This window comes from Puma concolor, chromosome D3, assembly GCF_028749965.1.
Source record: "Puma concolor isolate L17-30 chromosome D3, mPumCon1.1.hap2, whole genome shotgun sequence".
Lineage (NCBI taxonomy): Eukaryota > Metazoa > Chordata > Mammalia > Carnivora > Felidae > Puma > Puma concolor.
The window spans coordinates 73,959,643-73,981,092 of NC_141678.1; the positions used below are offsets into that span (position 1 = coordinate 73,959,643).

Consider the following 21,450-nt stretch of genomic DNA (forward strand, 5'->3'; position numbering starts at 1 on the left):
GTAGGAGTCACCCAACCCTCCACATCGGTATTAAAAGGAAAGAAATAAAATAAATAAGTGGGGATGGCAGTGAGTAGTGAGAAGAGCAAAGGGAGTGAGAAGGGAGCAGACGAGGAGATTGGACCTCAGGTTTGAGGCTAAATGCAGGATGCACACTTAGAAGGGGACAAAAAGGAGGAGCCCACAGTTCAAGTCAGAGTTCCTTTGTGCAGAACTGAAAACTGACCGAGGCTCTAAGGTGGAATTCAGGTGGAAGGAGACTCAAAGAAGCTCAGGCTTTGGGGGAAGTCTCCACAGGTGGCCCTTCACCGATGGATCACTTTTAAATAGGTAGAAGAGGAAGGATATCACAGGCAGTGCAGAGGAACAACACGAGGGAAGGAACTCAAGTAGGACTGAGAGTGGTCCCCATGCACTGAGGAGATGGCTTGACTTGGATGAAAGACACTTGTTACAGGAGAGAGGTCATGAGAAACACACCTGAGCAGAAGAGAAGGGATCGCTGGGCTTTGGAGGCCAGACAGGAGGAGGGAGAACCCAGTCCATCAGGAAATAGGAAACTGTTGATGAAGGGCAGACCAAGAAGTCTGAGTAGGAAGCAATATATTCCCTGCATGGAACTTGGAGAAACTGTCAGCAGGGAGGCTGTGGGGGCTGCTGCAGGGAACCCAGAGCGAGGGAAATCTTGAGCTAGGGTGCCGGCAGGGGTGGTGGCAGGGAAGGGCTATTTTATTTTATTTTATTTTATTTATTAAAAAAAATTTTTTTTAACGTTTATTTATTTTTGAGACAGAGAGAGACAGAGCATGAACAGGGGAGGGGCAGAGAGAGAGGGAGACACAGAATCGGAAGCAGTCTCCAGACTCTGAGCCATCAGCCCAGAGCCCGACGCGGGGCTCGAACTCACAGACCACGAGATCGTGACCTGAGCTGAAGTCGGACGCTTAACCAACTGAGCCACCCAGGCGCCCCAGGGAAGGGCCATTTTATAGGATCTGGTGAACTGGCTAGATTTAAAGGATTATTAAAATTGTTGCCAACGTTTCAGGAATTTGGGACATTGCTTTAATATGAAAATACTTACGGTTTTAAAACATGAGGCAGCATCGTATAGTGGCTAAAAGTTAGATTCCAAAGCGAAACTTCTTGGGTATATATTTTGGCTTTACTGCTTCTTAGCTTCCACCTCAACCAGTTGTTTAACCTACATGTGTCTCAGAAATGCTGCCTTGGGGCCCCTGCGTGGTTCAGTCAGGTAAGCATCCAACTCTTGTCACGATCTCACAGTTCGTGAGATCGAGGCCCACATAGGGCTCCGTGCTGAGAGTGAGGAACTTGCTTGTGATTCTCTCTCTCCCTCCCTCTCTGTCTCTCAAAATAAATAAATGAACTTAAAAAAAAGTGCTGCTTACTCTGTAAAATTGGGAAACTATTAGTATTGCTTTGAGAATTAAATGAACTAATGTTTATAGAGTGCTTAGAACATTTGCTTGGCACTAAGTAAATAGTATTTAAAAGCCTTTGTTAAATATAAGTAAAAGACTCTTTTCCTAGGTTTGGGATACCGAAGTCTTTTCTTCCTACTTAACAAATGGTGCTGGAGGGCTTCCATTGTGGGAAGATGTTGGTCTCTGAGCATCATGGGTTAGGGTAATGGCTTCCTGGTCTCCATTTTGGATTTAGGGCCTGGCAGCTACTAAGAGACCATCTTATTTCTAGGGCCGACAGCCCTAACGCCCAAACCTGTGGGAGTTCTTACATCCTCGATTTTCTTCTCTCCACAGCTCCTCCTTTAATCCCTGGAGCAAGCTCTTTTTGTGTGGCTGACATGGCTTTTATGGCAAACACATCCACCTGGAGAAAGTGAGCAGCCTTGCCCCTTGAGACACAGGCTCTAAGTCATGAGCAGGGACTAGAAGGCTCTAGATGCCCCAGCCTGTGTGGACTTTGGGTGAGGCAGCACCTGGTGCTCAGGAGAAAAGGGAAGAAGTGACTTGAGGCCATTTCGCACTATGCTTGGTGGGGAACTTTCAAACTAGACATGTCGTTTAAACCTGAATTGTTACAGTCAAAAATGGAAGCGAGGAAAACAAAAATTTCTCCATTACATTTCCTGGCTTTGTGGATGCCAGCTGTTTACACTTTCTCCTTATCTTCAGTTTAGTAATTTTTGTAGCTAAGAGATAAGGATGAAAAGCGAACTCTCTCCACTCTTCCTTTCCCCGAGGATCTCAAATCTGGAAAAGGAAGAGAGATGCGCACATAATTAGTCACAAACACTGATACCAGAGCCATTTAGAGGCAGGACTGGAGGCGACAGAGAAGCAGAGAGCAGGGGACACTCCTCCTGAGGCCCCGTGGAGACACTGTGCCTCAGTCAAGCTGGGGCTGGAAAGAAGAGGAGGTTTGCCGAGAGGAAACGTGGGGCCCAGGCACTCACCGGGTGTGTGACCTCGGGCAAGTCACTTACCCTTCAGAAGCTCAGTTTCCTCATCGCGACTGCAGTCGCTGGTGCGCATGCTTGTAAATGCAGATGTGAAGATTCAGGGCTCAAGCACTTGAGGGGTGCTCACCACAGGCCTGGCGCCAGGAAGGCTGGCGAGTACTGTCCAGTTCACGCCTGCCCGAGTGCCTGTGGGTGCGAGGTCATGAAAGGTCACGGCAAAGCCGGCAGCACAGGGTCACTGCCTACTTGTTGTCTAGGGAATGGACTCTTTCCCAGTACTCTTCATTTAAAAATGCAAATCATGAGGAATCCCTGACATTTTTATCTCTTCCCCTTCACTCAAGAATTAAAGGACGTGGAGATTCTTTCTTGTCCTGCATTTGCATCCCTCTTATCTATGAATAAGCATTGGGATGTTCTGGTGCACGCTTGGATGCTCAGCCAGTTCTGGAAAATGTTTGGTATCCTTCTAGTTGTTTCAAGGAATGAGCTACTACTGAAAAAGGAATTACTCGCTGAGAGAGAATACCTATCGGTGAGAGTTACCCCCCAGAAGTTCTGCTAAGAAATAGATCATGGCTGACCCAGCCACAGACCAATACAGGGCAGACCTGAGTCTCAGGATCAGATTTTTGGTGTTTAAATTCCAAATCTGCAGCTTAGTTGCTGTGTACCTTGGGTGAATTTCTGAACCTCTCTGAACTTCATTTTTTTTTTTTTTTCTTGCCTGTAAAATATGTCGCAGGCATGTGGAATTCTCTGTGTTTATTCTACAACTATTCATTGAAGGGCCGTGACGTGCAAAGCACTGGCTGGGTGCTAGAGATGTAGGGATGATAAAAGTTGCACACTCCCCATCCTTTCCGGAATTTGAGTCCAAAAGAGATGATAGATATTAAAACAATAATCACAAAAATGAAAAATTACCAACTACGAAAAGTACTAAGGAAGAATACAGTGCTGGGACGATTATAAAAATAGAAGAACTAATTTAAATTGGGGAGTGAAATCTAAGCCAAAACCCCAAGACTGGTATATTAGTTTTCTTTGGCTGCTGTAAGAAATATCAAAAATTTAGTACCTTAAAACAACATAAATTTATTAACTGATGGTTCTAAACCTCAGAGTCCAACATAATTCTCACTGAGATAAAGTCAGTTGTATTGACAGGGCTGTATTCCTTCTGGGGGCTCGAAGGGAGAACCTGTTTTCTTGATTTATCCAAATTCTAGAGTTTTCCCATATTCCTTGGCTTGTGAACCCCTTTCTCTTTATTCAAAGCTGGCAAAATTACACCTTTCTGAACATTCTTTCCATAGTCACGTCTCTTTCCCTGCCTTACTTCTGTCTCTGTCTTCTACTTTTAAGGATCCTATGACTACATTAGGTCTACTTGGATGATCTAGGATAGTCTCCCTATTTTAAGGTCAGCTGATTATCTCAATTCCATCTATGACCTTACTTCCCCTTTGTCCTGTAACCCGACATACCCATGGGAATTAGGGTGTGAACATCTTTGGTGGGCCAACAGTTTACTTGCCACAGATGGGTAGAAACAAGCGTGGGGTAGGGAGTGAAGGGTGGGGCATGACTTTCCAAGGTGGACACAGGTGGTATGACATGCTTCCATCCAGTTCATGAAAAAAGAGAATGTGTTTGAAGGGTGGTGAATAAGAGGACTAGTGGTATAAGCTAGGATTTTAGAGATAGATGGGGCTAGATTTTGCATGTCATTTTTGCCTCTCAAAGATTTACATTTTTTCTAAATGTATTGGGAATCCTTTAGAATACTGAGTGGGGTGTGGCATCATATGAGTGGCATTTAAGGATCTCCTTGGAGGAGAGTACAATGGGCTACTGATGAGGCTCCTGTATTGTTACCGGAGGAAGAGATTTATGAGAATCTTTAATACAGTGACTTGACAGCTTGTAGGGAGTCTCGTTTCTGTAGTTCTTCTCCACAACCAGGCTGTTCTCTGGCATCTCTCTCACAAAACACATTATTTTCCCCCACTGTGCTTCTTTCTCAAGGTCTCTATTTATGATGCCTGCATTCCCTTCCTTTTGCCAACCTCCTATGTCCTTTGAGATCTGGCTCAAGATTCACACCTCCAAGAAGCCTTCAGTGACTGGCTTTATTCTACATCAGCCGTGCCTTTGCTTGATGCATATTTTGAACAACCTCACTCACTCTACATGTTTACTGGCATTCCTATTAATGGAGTCTATTCAAGCTCCTCACGGCAGCTTCTGTCCTGCCCAAATTCTAGAGCCACCATGACTGAGACCATATGGTTAAAACTCCAGTTTTGGACATTAGGTACTGGGGCCTTAGATCATCTACTATGCCTTGATGTATAATGTTGCAGCCTTGAGATGAGTTGTAATGTCTCCCTGCACCTTTGGAGCCCTGTTTTAGTCTGGATGGGCTAGGTTTTGCTGCAGTAACAAACAACTTGGGTATTACAATGGCTTATGGCAACAAAGATTTATTTCTTGGTCATATTACTTGCCTGTTACAGGTCACCTGTAGGCTCGCTTCACTAATCATTATCCTTATTCTGGGACTCAGGGTAATAGAACTTGGCCTCTTGTAGAACACTGCCATTGAGCATGGCTTGACTTGTCTCAGCATTAAATGCTCTAGCCTCTGAGTGACACACTTCTCTACTCATAACACTGGCCAGAATGAACCTTATATCGAGGAGGCTGAGAAGAGACAGAGGGAGACAGAAAGTACAATTCTATTATATGCTAGAAGGGCTTGAGCTGGAACATTTGACAAACAGCACGAATGATTAGTATTTCCATTGTGAAGTGGGGGTCAGTGCCCATCCCAATTTTCAGTAGTGCCCCAGATCTGATAACCAAATTATGACACTAGAGTTTACAAGTTTAAGTCCTCTCTCTATGGCTCATTCTGTAGGCCTGAGATCATCCTGGGTCTCCCCTTGTTTCCCCTGGTTCCCCAATGTAGCTGGAAACCTTGTCTTTTTCTTTTTTAGTTCTCATCTCTAAAGACTGGAGTCTCATCTCTCCAGGTGCTAGAATCCTGCTTACCTGTAGGCAAATCATGACATAGATGGCAACGAATGCTCAAACTCCTGATCCTTCTCCAATTGAATTGCACCTGTTGAGAAGTCCTGATATTTTTGTTTGGATTCTCTCATGCTGATCATTTGCCTGAACCCCAGACAGAGAGGCAGTCTGCAGAGCTAGTAAGTCGTAACTTCTGCCCAGGAATTTCTAAATCTTTGATATTTTGGGTGTAAATCCCACCATCCTCTCACAAGTATTAGTGCCACTCCTTTCTTGCTGCCAGTGAACAACTGTGCTGCCTTCATATATTCTGAGGGATGTCACCAGAGTCTCTGGTCGTATTTTTTTTTCCGTTGGAGATTAAGTTTCTAAGTATCTTTCCTTCTCCTCCGTCCCCCCAATTTTTTTCAGCATCTAATGTGACATAGTGAATATAGCAAATATTTAATAACCATTTCTTGGGTGGATGAATGGGAGCCACAAACTTATCTCAGGGCTCATCAGGAAAATGGGGTAATGATACTTAATTCAGGAGGATATTAGGAGGATTAGATAAGATCAGTGTGATATGCACTAGGAGAGGTGCCCCTTCACAAGAAATGTTAATAATTTAATAACCAGATGTGGCTGAATTGGAAGCCACCTAGGTGTGGAGTAGTGGCCATTTAGTGTCCCCAGTGACATGGATGAAATGTTTATTTCTTTACCACTCATCAGTATCTGAGCTACCCTCCTCAGCCTTCTCTTGATGTGAAGGAAAAATAACCCCTGAATTTCTTTAAGTTGTTTCCTACTGGGCGGGGCAGGAGAGGAAGCTTTTTGAACAAATATGCAGATAGTTTTTAGTTTGTTCATTTTCCCACTTTGATCATTTTTTTTTTTTGCAGTCTTAGCATCAGTTTGATTTTGACTTGATGCTTGAAAATTTCTTTTATAATACTATTTTGAATAATTATCAAGTTAAAATTAATAGGAAATGAAAATCTAAATACTGTACTGAATGAAGTCTTTTAAATGTGGTATCTGTTTGGTTATCATTTTGGCCATTCAGCACCTAATGAACTATAATCATGACCTGGCCTAAAAAAAATTATTAAGATGAGACAGCTGGAGCCATCATATTGGTCGTCATCACACTGAGAAACCGAAACAGAAATATGAAAGTATTTTGATTAGAATCAAATTGTAGTGACATTTCAGTCATGGAAGTGTCTGAAATGGGTAACTTGATCAATACATTAATTTTGCTGTGAGCCTAAAGACTTGAGTGTGGTTCATTTTATAACAGATGGTGTTTAACAGGCTCTGCATTCTTTGGGCTAAAACAATTTGCTGGTTGTTAAAGGACTGTAGACCACTCTCAATTAATATAGATAGACCTGCACATTCTTTTGGCTTAAAATTCTGCAGACATCAAAGAGCTTCAGTAGGAGATGCTCAGCATACCAGGGAGAGTTACCTGTGTTTCTTTGCACATTGTAATCACCCAGGTGCACTCTGCTCTGGCGCTGGTGTAAGCTGTAGTAAAAGAACACAATGTGTTCTTTGGAAATAGAGAAAGTTTGAATTTTATACTGAAAATCTGTACCCAATAAGCTTGTTATTCATTCTTACCTTGGCTTTTGCAACTGTTAATTAACGATAGTGAGGGTAGAACCTTGATACTGTTTTGTCAGTGACTTCTTGATGTGTAATGTGGAATTTTATCTGCTTAATGTTTATAGAACTCCACTGAACTATCTAAATATGTGTGTCTTAGTACCGCAATGCCACACTAGCTTAAAATTTTTTTTATGTTTGTTTACTTTTGAAACAGAGAGAGAGAGAGAGCGCGCGCGCGCGCGCGCGCGCATGAGTGGGGGAGGGGCAGAGAGAGAGGAAGATACAGAATCTGAAGCAGGCTCCAGGCTCTGAGCTGTCAGCACAGACAGTGGGGCTCGAACTCACGGACCATGAGATCATGACCTGAGCCAAAGTTGGACGCTTAACTGACTGAGCCATCCAGGCATCCCAAGCCACACTAGCTTTGTTAAAAACTCAAGTAACATATGTGTTTTATTCAACTGAAGTATGTGTTCACTAGAGATATTAAATTTATTTTTAAATTCATTGGCTTATTGAGTGGTTATGTTTAGTACTAGTGAATCTTCTCATTCACATGGATTCCTTATAGCTTAAGTGACCACATGTCCTAGTTTGCATGGAACAGTGTTGTCTCTGTTCAGTTAAATTATTGATATTGCTTCCTTTTGCTCTCAAAAGTATTTTGGTTTGGAGTGTTAAATTATATGAGCGCTCTACATGTACACTCTCAGAAGCCACTGTTTCACTGGCTTGGGTTCAGCATGGAGTGTAAAGCACTGCCTCCCACTCCTTCTTAGAACAAAACCTTCCCCTAGATTTTTCACACCTTTTATGTCCTGCAGATTCCAGGGCCATTTTACTTTGCTTCTGCGGATGCCATGGACACTTATAGCTAAAGGAAGCATTTATAAGAGACCTTTAGAAATTATCAAAAAAGTGTTTTAATACATAATATATGTTTTACTATATTCCAGGAGGGCAAGAATTTTGTCTTTTATTCGCCATTGAACACTCAGCACATGACACATGCTTGGGTATAGTAGAGACTCAGTAGTGATTGTTGAATGAATGAGCAATTGAAACTCACCCCTTTTTTAATTTAAGAAAACTGAGGTTTCTTCACACACACGCTTTTCTTCCTAAAGATATGAAGATACCCCATGATCACCTTGGGATCATTGTTTGGTAAATTACTTTTCAAATATTGTTTGATAAGGATTACTTGACATTTGGCCAGAAAGTCAGACTCCCAGATCCTGTCCCTGCAAGTCTTGTTTAGTCAGTCTTAGATGGTTCTGGGTCTAGAACAGGCATCCCTTCTAGGATCCTTTCCGACTCCAGGTCTTTGAAATGTCTGTTTACTTGTTTTCAAAAAGACATTTGCTTGACTTCCTGGGAGGCTGTCCATCTTTCTATGAAGTTCCTGTTAATAAGCTAGTTATGGAGGGGTTATCAGACCAAAAGGAAACCAGGTGGCACCATGCAGTTGGTTGCATCATTTTCCCTCTCTGGACACAAATCTCCTCACCTTTAGAATGACATGGCTGGGAGTCCCTGGGTGGCTCAGTTGGTTGGGCGTCTGACTCTTGATCTTGGCTCAGGTCATGATCTCATGGCTCATGGGTTTGAGCCCCACATTGGTCTCTGTGCTGATAGCACAGAGCCTGCTTGAGATTCTCTCTCTCTCCCCCTTTCTCTGCCCCTCCCCACTCTCTTTCTCTCTCAAAATAAATAAGTATTTTAAAAAATGATAAGGCTGAACTTACAAGATCTCTCAGACCTCTTGCTGCTCTATTATCGAGTAATTGTTATCTTTAAACCTGACATAATCTGTCAGATAAAAAGTGCTATGTGAGACATTTCAACAACAAAAAAATGAGTACTTTGTTGCTTTGTTTACAAGAACTTTTCTATGGATTAGTTACTACTGGAGTTATTTGTACAATTTTAGTTTTTTAAAGCACTATTCTTCACAAACAACTTTCTGTACCAATTTTATTTGGGATTCTCTGGATACGTGTGTTGGGAACTGACTGATAACTTTGCATTTGAGGATAAAAATTACTGATCTCGGGGCGCCTGGGTGGCGCAGTCGGTTAAGCGTCCGACTTCAGCCAGGTCACGATCTCGCGGTCCGGGAGTTCGAGCCCCGCGTCGGGCTCTGGGCTGATGGCTCGGAGCCTGGAGCCTGTTTCCGATTCTGTGTCTCCCTCTCTCTCTGCCCCTCCCCCGTTCATGCTCTGTCTCTGTCTGTCCCATAAATAAATAAAAACGTTGAAAAAAAAAATTAAAAAAAAAATTACTGATCTCTTGCCAGTTGTGTTTTAGATCTTGCCAAAGATACTTCTACAATAAGAAAACAAGTCCTTTACGTTTGAGTATAATTTGTAAAAGTTAGAAGAGCCTGTTACTAAATTATAAGCAGAATCAGAAGTAATCTTCTAGGTAAACTATGCCAGATAGTTCCCACAGAAGGGAAGAGAAGGGACCCCGTTGAAAACATTTACAGAGATTTGTTCATCAGATCAACTATATTCAATTAGGGTTTAAGGAAGTATAAACCAAGTTGGATTGATTTTTTTTTTCCAGAAGCAGAGAGAATGGATTGGAAAAATTCAGAGCTCGGGAGAGACCTGTGAAGGTCAAGACTTGAAGAGCAGTGGGTCCTGAGTGCCTAAAAGTTGCCGCCAATAAGAGGAGAAAGACGTTCACTTCTTGTTAGTAAAGAAACAATGGCACCATTCACTTATTTCGGAGTTCTGTCTGGAGCTGTTCGTGAAGTCAGAAGGAAGAGTTCTGTGGAAGATACGATAGAAGAGAGAATTGTATGGTTGCTCTTTCTACTAGATGGGCTGCCTGGTGGAGTAGAACCGAGAGCGTAATTATACAGGTGGATTTTCTTGCATTCTTACGTAATTGCTTAACACCCCACTTCTTCCTTTAAGGTGGATCCCTTATAAAGAAGAATGATTTGTTATTTAGTCTAATCCACACTGGCAGTGATGTCTCATAGTGGATTTAATATTAATCAACTTAATTATTTCTCAAGGTTGCAGGTATAAAGGGCAGTGAACAGGCAGAAAAATGTTTCTGGTAGCTTGTGACACCGGCAGTTCAAGAATGGACAGAAACCATGGGAAATACATCGTGAATGTCGAACATTCTGAAAACCAGCTGGTGAGTATTGTGGCATCACTGTGATGTGTTCTGATGGCCCAGCGTCTTGTTTCCAATATGTGTACATCTCTAATATTTCTTTATTACAACATGGTTCTTCCCAAAGTGGAATTCTTACAAGTTTTACATGGGAGCCAATTTTTAGCCATATTGTTACTGCTTAGAAAATAAAACATTTCTGCGTATCAGTACATACATGCTTGAGAAATTTATTTTAATATTTATTAATCTAGGATATTGGCAATTTGAGGGTAACAACTTAATACCCTATTTAAATAATCCCTGCAGTTATCATAATTCAAGCGTAAGCCAACAAATCTGCATTTGATTGCATTAACGAGTTATATCTGTTAAATGTGGCATATAGATTTTTGTGTTAACTGCCTAAATTTTTAGTGTCATGTATAGATTTGCCATAGCTCAAAGATTTCTATGTGTCTTTGAATGTCAGTGGTAATCCTATGAGTGAAGTCTAAGCCTGAGCCGCAAACTATCTAGTAAATCTTTCAGATTGGCCTCTTCAATTACTTATGGATTTCTTTTTTTGGTAAAGAACTATATTCAGATGAAATATTTAGAATTCAATTGTATACAATATTATTTGACTATTATTTATGTTTTTAGAAGAAATGGTTCCATACCGTGTGTTTTATGACTGCCTTTTATGTGACTGTGCATGTCTGAGTAGAGACCTTGATGATAATGGGAACTGCCGTGGAAATGTGCTGAGTGAGATCAGTACAAGTTTGAACGGCCAGTTACATTTTGTGAGGAATAGCATTTTTGTCCCCATGCCCTAACAAGGAAATTACAAGGCAAAGAAATTGTTTTCTAGGTCAGCACTTCCACCCCCTGAAGATGTTCTTCATGGTCCTTCTAGCCTTGCAACTCTCTCCCTGTGTCTTCATAGTGTCAAGATACTCAGATAAGAAGGTCCTTGGGGTGCCTGGGGGGCTTAGTTGGTTAAGCCACCTTAACTTGATTTCAGCTCAGGTCATGATCTCATGGTTTGTGGGATCCAGCCCGACATGAGACTCTGTGCAGACAAAGGGCAGCTGGTTTGGGAGTCTCTCTTTGTCCCTTCACCCACTCTTGTGTGCTTGTGCACACTCTCTCAAAATAAGTAAACTAAAAAAAAAAAAAAGTCCAATGTTTTTATCTGGAAGCTTGATTGTTTCACTTGCACATTTAGGTTTATGATCCACGTAAAATTCATTTTATATATGGCAGGAAGTAGGATTAAACATTTTTTTCAATATGGAGATTTTTTTTCTGTACAGATAATTGTAAAAATCATCCTGTCTCTACTGAATTGATGCTTTTTTGGTAAATCAAGTGATTTATATTTGTGGGTGTGTTTTAGGACTCTAGTCTGTTCCATTGCTCTATTCGTTCTTGTACCACTACTACACTCTCTTTATTCTTCTAGCTTTATAGCCTTGAAATTTTGTAGTACTTAAACATTGCTCTTCGAGTTATCTTGGCTATTCAACGTCCTTTGCATTTCTATATAAATTTTTAGAATCCGCTTATTGATTTTTACTAAAAATACTTTTGCAGTTTTGACTGGGAGATTATTGAATCTTCATTTTAATTTGTGAGACTTTATATCTTAATATCTAAATTCTTTGAATCCATGAACATGGTTTATTTTATCTTTTATATTGGTGTTCTTTAATTTTTGTTGGCAATCATTTGAGATTTTAATGTAGAGATTAAGTATTTTTCTTTTTAGATGTATTTCTAGATGTTTTTGTGTTGTCTTAATTTTTTTTTAATGTTTGTTTATTTTTGAGACAGAGGGAGACAGAGTGCGAGTGGGGGAGGGGCAAAGAGAGAGGGAGACACAGAATATGAAACAGGCTCAAGGCTCGAGCCATCAGCACAGAGACCGACGGGGGGGGGCTCGAACCCACTAACAGTGAGATCATGACGCTTAACCAACTGAGCCACCCAGGCGCCCCGATTTTTGTGTTGTTTTAAATGGTACATTAAATTCCATTTCAAATGTTTTCTTGCTATTTTACAGAAATCCAATTGATTTTTGTATTCTTACCATGTATCCAGTGACCTCACTAATTCATTTATTCATTACTATTTTCTTTGTAGATTCTTTTGGATTTTCTATAAACAGAGTCATGTCATTATTCTTTTTTTTTTTTTTTTAATTTTAACACATTTTGTTTTCATAACTAAATGCACTGGCTAAGACCTCCGATGTAATACTGGATGGGAGTCGTAAAAGTGGACATCTTGCATTTTTCCCAGATTCAGGGGGAAAGTATGAAATATTTCACCATTAATTATGACATTAGCTTTAGGTTTCATGGAGCTACTGTTTATCATATTATGGAAAGTCCCTTCTATTACTAGCTTGCCCAGAAATTTCATCATAAATGGTCATTAAATTTTTGGAATTTTATACATTTTTGGATTTTATTTACTACTGTTTTCTTTAAAGAATATTTGTACCTATATTTTTGAGAGACTGATCTTCAGAGGATTCAAGATAACTCTTTAGCTTCCTGTTTCCAGAAGCCTCAAAGTCTGACAAATGTCCTGAGGGGGGAAACCAGTCTTGTGTTTGTGGTTAAGTCTCTTTCTCCTACAGTGATTTGATGTTCTATTTACTATGATACTGCTGTAGACTTGACTCTGCCTTTCTGTCCCAGGCCTCTGGCGTCTGGAGCTATCCTGGAACATTAAAGATACTTTACATTGGGTCTCCTTCATTTTCAAATAAGTCCGGTCAGCCTCACATGAACACCAAAAGTTTTGCTGACTTCTTTTGGCACTCAGAGCCATAGGCTCATGCTCAGGCTCCACAAATGTCCCCAGAAAAGATGGCCTATGATGTCAGATTCAACTTTGGAAAAGCTGCTTCTTTTAAGTTTTAAATAATCTGACTTCTGTTTTTTCAAAGCTCTTCATTTGTTTGTTTGTTTATTGTAGTGGGAGAAGTGGCTTTTTGCAATTTGCTAAATCCAGAACCTCACTTCACCTCTTTAGATCTTGGTTTTCTCATTTTGAATATAGCTCAAAAGAGTTGTTCTTGATAAGCCTTAAGGTCTCTAGAATTTTCATAGTGGCACTTTTTTTTTTTTAATATGATCTCCCTACACCAGCTTGCAATGTAATGATATTTAACAAATGTATTAAATGTGAAGAGGATGAAAGATAGTGCGTATTCCTGGATTTTAACCTCAATAATTGTATAAAATAATTAAATTTAACTTAGGATGATGTCACTAGATTTCCATGTTTTGAGAATAAATATAATGAATGTGTTCTTTTATTCCTTTAATCAGGGTTCACATGATCTTATTTGAATAGATATGTCATGATATTTAACAGTATGATTTATATTTGTCAGAATATATTACTTCAGGCATCAAATACAATAGCTTCTTTTTTTCCCCATTCTTTTCTTTGCACAGTCATTCCTGAACCTAAGAAACCATGAAGCTCACAGATCAGCATGTCAATTTCCAACATCAACCGATGTGACTGGTGATGTAACTGTGACTGGTACTGATTTAACTGGTGCCTGCACTGACACAGGGACCCTTGGACACTCAGCATTTCCAAACAGAGAATTCCAACATTGTCAGGTAATGTTTGGGGCAACACTGTTTCTCTGGGTTATGATGTAACCCATGTGATAATTGATCTAATAGTTTGAAGGAGGAACATCCAATCAGTTGACATTACTGTTGTTCTTTTGAAAATTTACATCATCTTTTGAACATGTCAAGTCACTGAGAGAATGCGAAAGACGTAGATTTATGGGGGGTCATCATTTAAGGAGCTAATGATCTTGATAGAACAAAAGAGAGACAATATATAAGGTCAAAGGAAATAAAGCAAAGTTTTGAGGTCCCTTTGTTTGGAGGGCTGAGTAGATGGTGACAGCAACTGCATTGGCAGTGAATAACATTGTAACCCTCGCTCAATGGAAGATGAAGTCATGTGCTAAGGCCCTGGGGATCTAGTCTGCGGGTCTCACTCTCCTTCCCTTCCTTTCTCTCAGCCTGACTGTGGGGCTGCTGTTGACCTCCTGGTTGTGATCTCATGTGTTTTAAACCTTAACTCAGAAACCATTTAGAACCATCTTGGTTTGGTGTCCAGAAGCAGATTTCCTATATTCCTTACTGTTACTTGTTATTCTCTTTTCTTCACCTTAAGGTCTGAAATTTTCGAGCAAGGGAAGAACTTGATTTTGCTGATGATCTTGGCAATTTGGTTCAGTGCTTTCTAGCTCTGGACTACACCCTTCCTCTGATTAATCCTGCTGTGGAAATAGTTTGAAGAGACCGTGACAAATTAAGAGAAGACAAACTCTATGTTAAGAGACATTGTGGAAGAATAATTTTGATGAGAATTATTCAGGGAATATGACTCTGATGATTCAGAGAACTGAGTTACGTTAGTTGCCTTTACTTAGCCACACATGGGAAACATTGTGGAAGTTTAGAATGTTTTTGTAAGAATTCACATAGCCAGTTGGTGGCAATTAATGACACTGGAGCACAGGTCTGAAGTCTGCTTTAGGTGAGTTTCCATTAATCTTGTTCCTTTTTTTTTGGAAGATTCAAACAGAAAATTATGGTAATTGCCATTTTTATCTAAGAAACGAGCATATAGGCCTTCCTCTCCTTCACCTCTAACTTCCTTTCTAAGGCCTAGATGACATGGGACAGGAGGTACCATTTATCTCTGGGCTCTCTTATTTGGTGCCCTGAATTCCTTTGGCCTTGGTACCCGGTGCCTTTGCACTGCTCCTGATTGCCTAGTAAGCACCACTCACAACACCCAAACTGAGATTTATCATCTGAAACCGTGTCCCATATTTGGGACATTCAAGAGCTGCTTGGCATGCTCCAGAGGTGTCTATTCTGTTTGCTTCCTTTAGTGATCTATTTTCAGTCATGAGAAAAGGGATAAGAATGGGCTAGTTAGTGAAACCAAATGTTTCTTTGAATATTTAGTAAATGTTAGGAAAATGTTATGCACTCAGTTTTACTATTTACTATTTATATCAACCCTATGAAATAGGTGATGTTATCCATGTGAGGGCATTGAGGCTTTGCATGATAATGCAAATTTCCACATATCTCCATCCATCCAGTGAAAGGCGGCATTAAAATTTAAACCTGAATTTGTTAGACTCCAATGCCTATGCTCTTAATTACTGCAGTGTACTACCTTCTGCAAAAATCTAATTATGGAGGATATTTCTTATTCTAATTTTCTTTTTTTTTTAATTTAATTTTATTCAATTTTAAAAAAGTTTATTTTGAGAGAGACAGAGACAGTATGAGTGGGGGAGGGGGAGAGAGAGAGGGAGAGAGAGAGAATCCCAAGCAGGCTCTGTGCTGCTGGTGCAGAGCCTGACGTGGAGCTCAAACTCACGAAACCATGAGATCATGACCTGAGCTGAAACCAAGAGTCAGATGCTCAACTGACTGAGCCACCCAAGTGCCCCTCTTGTTCTAATTTTCTTAACACATTGAGGTAGATACTATTATCCCCAATTTTGATATAAGTCCAGCTGATAGGCAAATTAAGAAACATGCTCAGAATATTAGAGGTATGGCGTTTAAATTAAAGACTCTCTGATCTCAAGACTTACGTGTTTTACACTACGCAGTGTTTCCTCTACAATAACAAAGTATGTATGCATGGTACTTTAGAATTTACAAAGTAAATTTACTGATGTTAATCCTTATTCTAATTTTATTATATAAGTTTTTATAGATGAATGAAAGAATAGGGTCACAGAAACATCTTACCAAATGAAAATAGCTGGTGGTAGCAGAAAGTGGATTTCACAAATGTTTTCAGACTCTGAATTTCATGCTGCCAAATACTAACCTGTGTGAAAAGTTAGCCAGGAAATTGGATAAGGCATTAATTAATGCTGTTAAAGTAGAAGGCTCCAAAGCTGACAAATTTAGGAAATGCCCAAAGGGGTAGAAAACTTAATTAGATCTTTGGGGTCCCTCAAGTCACAGTATACAGGAGCCACCAACATGTATAGAGACTTCTTTTGATAGTGGAAAGAAAAAGGAATTTCCAGGAAGACATTTATTTGTTTTCTTACTTTGAGATGCAAATATATGAAAGGAAAGCATGAAAGTCAGTGGAAGTTTCTTTGTTCCTATATAAGTCTTTCCTAAATAAAAACTTAAAATTCAGTCAATATATATCACTGACACCATTAAGAATAGTATCTTACATTTGTACATCCTTTCAATGAAGTAATCTATATATACAAAGGATTATCGAAGGCATTAGTTTTTCTTGAAACATCTGGTTTCATTTGCAGTAATTTATTTAAATCCTTTCCAGGTGACACAAAATTTCTTCACCGACTGGTCTCTTTGGAAGATCTTCCTGGCTTGTCTCTTAGCCTGTGCTATAACAACAACAATTGGAGTACTCATAGAGTGCTGGTGTATAATGGGAAGAATAAGAATACCTCCATTGTTATTCAGCTTCCTCAAAACCACGGGACAACCTCATCTACTAGTTCTGAAACTATAGCTCCTACTGCGATAACAGATTCTACCAGCACGTCCGATTCAACTACCATCACTATGACCACTGCTAGCACTTCAAGAGAACCAACTAGTACAAAAACCATTGCTTCTACTGACACTCTCACTGCAACTTCTCCCACTTTTACTGAACTTAAAACGACGGCAGGAACAAGAAATTCAGCTAAACCAAATACCACAATGACTGCCAGCAATGCTACTGAGGCAAAAACAACAAAGACCACTCCTCCTGCTTCTGCTGAACCTGCAGCCGCAGCAACAGTCACCGATTCACTTCAACCCACTACCACAAAGATTACCGGCACAACCACTGAGCCTACAACCACCACAGCCACCGCTACTGCCTCTACAGAACCTACAACCACCACAGTCACCAGCACTCTCTCTGTCAAACCCACAATCACCACAGCGGCCACTACCTCATCTGAACTGATTACTACAGAAACTTCCAGCACTAACACTGAGGCTAGAATCACCACAGCTGCCATTATAATGTCTGTGGTACCTCCAACCCCCGAGGCCACTGCTATAACTGCTACCAAACCTACCACCTCCAAGGCTACTTCTACAACTTCTACTGAAACTGCTATCACCATGGCCACCACGACTTCTAACAAGCCTATGACCACCGCAGCTACCATTACAACCTACTGAACCTACAACCACTAGAGCAGTTGCCACCTCATCAGTACCCACTATCACAACTTCCAGTGGTACCACTGAAGCTACAGCTGCCACAGCCACCACTGTAACTTCTGTGGAACCTGAAACCACCATGGTCACAACCGCAACTTCTATGGAACCTACAACTACAGTGGCCGCCATTACAACCACTTCTGAACCTACAATCGCCCAGCCACCACTGTTGTCTCTGCTGAACCTGTAACCACCACAACAGCCACCGTGGCATCTGAACCCACTACCACAATAACTGTTAGCACTACCACTAATGCCACCACCACCACAGATACCATCAAAACTTCTCTTGAACCTACAACCACCATGGCCGCCACTATATCTAATGAACCTACAACCAACACAGCTATCACTATTGTCTCTACCAAACTTCACCACCACCACAGCAGGCACCACAGCATATGAACCAACCACCATAGTAACTGCCAGCACTACACTGAAGCTACAACCACCACAGATACCACTACAACTTCTACTGAACCTGTAACCGCCATGGCCACCAATACTGACTCTACCAAACCTACAAAAACCACTATGGCCACCATTTCCTCTGAACTGACTACACAATAACTGCTAGCACTACCACCGAGGCCACAACTAACACAGCCACTACAACCTCTACTGAACCTACAACCACCACGGCCATGACTACAACTTCTACCAAGTTTACAACCCCTACAGCCACCACTGTTGTTTCTACTGAACTTAAAGCCACAACTGCAGCCACCACAGCATCTGAACTGATCACCGCAGTAACTGCCAGCAATACCACTGGGGCTACAACCATCATGGCCACTGCTACCACTTCTGCCTAACCTACAACCACCACGGCCAACACTACAACATTTACCATACCTACAACCACTATGGCCACCACCACTGTTGTCTCTACTGAACCTAGAGCCACCACACCAGCCACCTCAGCATCTGAACTGACTACCACAATAATTGCCAGTACTACCTCCGAGGCCACAACCACCACAGACACCACTATAACTTCTACTGAACCTACAACCACTATGGCCACCACCACAATTTCCACCAAAACCCACAGCCACTACTACTTCTACCCACAGCCACTAGTACTTCTATGAAACCTATAACCACCATGGCCACCGATGTAACTTCTACTGAGCCTACAACCCCCATGGCCACCACTATAACTTCCTCTGAAGGTACAACCACCACAGCCCTCACCACAACCTCTACCGAACCCACAACTGCCATAGCCCCCACTATGTCTCTACTGAACTTACTGCCACAACATTAGCCACCACTTCATCTGAATGGACCACCACAATAACTGCCGGCACTACCACTGAGGCTACAACCACCACAAATACCAGTATAACTTCTGCTGAACCTGAAACCACCACAGCCACCACTATAATTTCTACCAGGCTTACAACCGGCAGGGCCACCACTACCATTTCTACTGAACCTACAACCACCAGCCACCACAGCCATCATTTCATCTGAACTGGCTACCCCAACCATTGCCAGCACTACCACTGAGGGTACAACCGCCACAGCCACCAGTACCACTTCTACTGAACCTATAATGACTGTAGGCACCACTACAACTTCTACCAAACCTATAATCACTATGGCGCCCACAGTTGTGTCTATTGAGCCTACAACCACCACGGCCACTACTATAATTTCTACCAAACCTACAACCACCATAGCCACCACTACAACCTCTAATGAACCCACAACTGCCACAGCCACCACTATTGCCTCTACCAAACTTAGCACCATAACAGCAGTCACTGTAGCATCTGAACTGACTACCACAGTAACTGCCAGCACTACCACTGAGGCTACAACCACCACTGTAACTTCTACCAAAATTACAACCACCACAGCCACCACTACCACTTCTGCATTTACAACCACCACAGCCACCAATCCTGCCTCTACTCAACCTACAACCACCACTATGGCCACCACATCATCTGAACTGACTACCACCACGACTGCCAGCACTACCCCTGAGGCTACAACCACCATGGTTGCCACTACAACTTCTACTGAACCTGTGACCACCATGGCCACTGTCAGTGCTTCTGCGACACCTATGACCCCCACAGCAGCCACCACTTAATCTTAACCAGCTACTACAATGTCTGCCAGCATGACCATGGAAGCTATAATTAGAACAGCCACCACTGCTACTTCTAACGAACCTATGACCACCACAGTCACCACTACACTTTAGACCACTCTCCTGAACCTACAACCCCAGGAACTGCCACCACTTCCACTGAACTGCTTATGCAGTGACTGAGAGTGGTACTACCACAGAGGCTGCAGCCACAACAGCCAGTACTGCTGCCTCGACTGAACCTACAACCACAGCAATAGCCACTGCTTTTACTGAACCCACTACCACAATGACTGCCGGTACCACCACTGAGGCTAGAACCACAGTGGCCACCACTGTGGCTTGTATCGAATCTGTAACCACCACAGCAGTCACCGCTTCATCTTGTCATAAGCACAACGGCAACACCTTTCATTCAGCTGAACCCACCACCATAATTCCAAGCATTGTCTTTCAAAGGAACGTATCACCACAACTGCCGTTATCGTTTTGGTTGTGCCCACGGCCATTTCTACCAGGACTGTATTAACTGAATCTATGACTGTTATAACTTTTACTGAAAATTCTGCTATCAGATTACAGTACCAGTTCAGCTCTTTCCAATCCACATTGGCAGTCCCTCCCACCACCACTGAAGGTACAGCTACATAAATCATCCAACAACTTTCAGTAAGATCTGAATCATTCCTGTTTCAAATGGACCTATGATTACCATCAGTTTGACAGGATTTCTAGGTACTCCTCCTGGCTTCTCAACTGAATTTACACCATTTGCCAGAGCTACCTCCACTTCAATGACTGAATCTAGTCTGTTTTCTGACTCCACTAAAACATCACCTTCGATCTCCACTGCCACCACCTAAGTATAAATAAAATAACTACGCATGCTACCAACTCAACGAACTTTCCCATCACAACACCATAGTGATTTTAGCTGAATGTATGATCTATGACCAACATTACCTGCTAATGGAAAGTACAACCACAAATTTTAAATAATCTATCTCAATACAGCTAGCCATTGCCCCACCCCTTCAAATAAGTCCTTAGCCACAATAATAGCATTACATTAATGAAGCATGCTGGTGCCATAACTTCTACTGAAATTTCATGATAGAAGGCACTGCATCAGTCAGTCTTACAGTCATACTACCATTTCTACGCAAACCGTTTCTACAATTCCATTTCTACTGTATGTACTAATACAACAGACAAAACCTCACCAAACCCTTCAGTACCTTTCACCTGAATCTATAATCACTATAATTTGTATGGGCATGTTATTCAAACTCTCCATTACTTACTCCTCTGAACTAATGCTGCCGGTATTTCCAGTAAATCCAGTAAGTCACACCATCACTCAGAAATGGCAAATTCATAATGACCTCTTCCATTGCAGCTGTAGTTAGGAGGCCTGCAAATTAAATCCTAACATCCACTATTATCACCCCCACTTCAGAACCTGTATCTATTATTCGTACCATAGGTGGTTCCATGGCCAATAACTGCCAACATATAACAGTTACCAACATACCTACTTCTAACACGAGATTTTCTTAACGACCAGTTCAACTATCATCGTAATGATAATGAATGTCACTCCCAAAACATTAATATTATCATTTATTAGACCTGATCATTTAATGTGGAGAGTCTCTATTTTTTTCAATTTTTAGTACAGTTTTCACACAAAGTAAATCCAATGTATGTATTTATGTTGAAAACCTATTATGATTAAATAAAAGGTTACTGTGAGTATAGTCTTTTATTATTCTGAAGTTTTAGTCTTTAATACACAAATTCCATATGTAATAGAGAAAGAACATTCTATATGGTAAGGG

The 21,450-nt window shown here is 41.3% G+C and overlaps 1 protein-coding gene across 1 annotated transcript; it reads left to right on the top strand.

The window, feature by feature from the left end:
- Positions 1 to 5,459: 5,459 nt before the first annotated feature.
- On the top strand, positions 5,460 to 21,227 carry LOC147575633 (dynactin-associated protein-like). The gene is made up of 5 exons (XM_086683025.1): positions 5,460 to 5,664; positions 9,659 to 9,959; positions 10,119 to 10,246; positions 13,684 to 13,857; positions 16,598 to 21,227. The coding sequence occupies exons 3-5, from the start codon at positions 10,154 to 10,156 to the stop codon at positions 16,790 to 16,792; spliced, it is 462 nt and encodes a 153-aa protein (XP_086539151.1). The 5' UTR covers positions 5,460 to 5,664; positions 9,659 to 9,959; positions 10,119 to 10,153; the 3' UTR covers positions 16,793 to 21,227.
- The last annotated feature ends 223 nt before the right edge of the window (positions 21,228 to 21,450 follow it).

Bases quoted from the DNA above. Each gene is read 5' to 3' on its own strand.
- LOC147575633 (XM_086683025.1), top strand. From the start codon at position 10,154: ATGTTTCTGGTAGCTTGTGACACCGGCAGTTCAAGAATGGACAGAAAC. The intron at 10,247-13,683 runs GTGAGTATTGTG...TTCTTTGCACAG, and splicing joins AACATTCTGAAAACCAGCTG to TCATTCCTGAACCTAAGAAA. The intron at 13,858-16,597 runs GTAATGTTTGGG...AATCCTTTCCAG, and splicing joins GAGAATTCCAACATTGTCAG to GTGACACAAAATTTCTTCAC.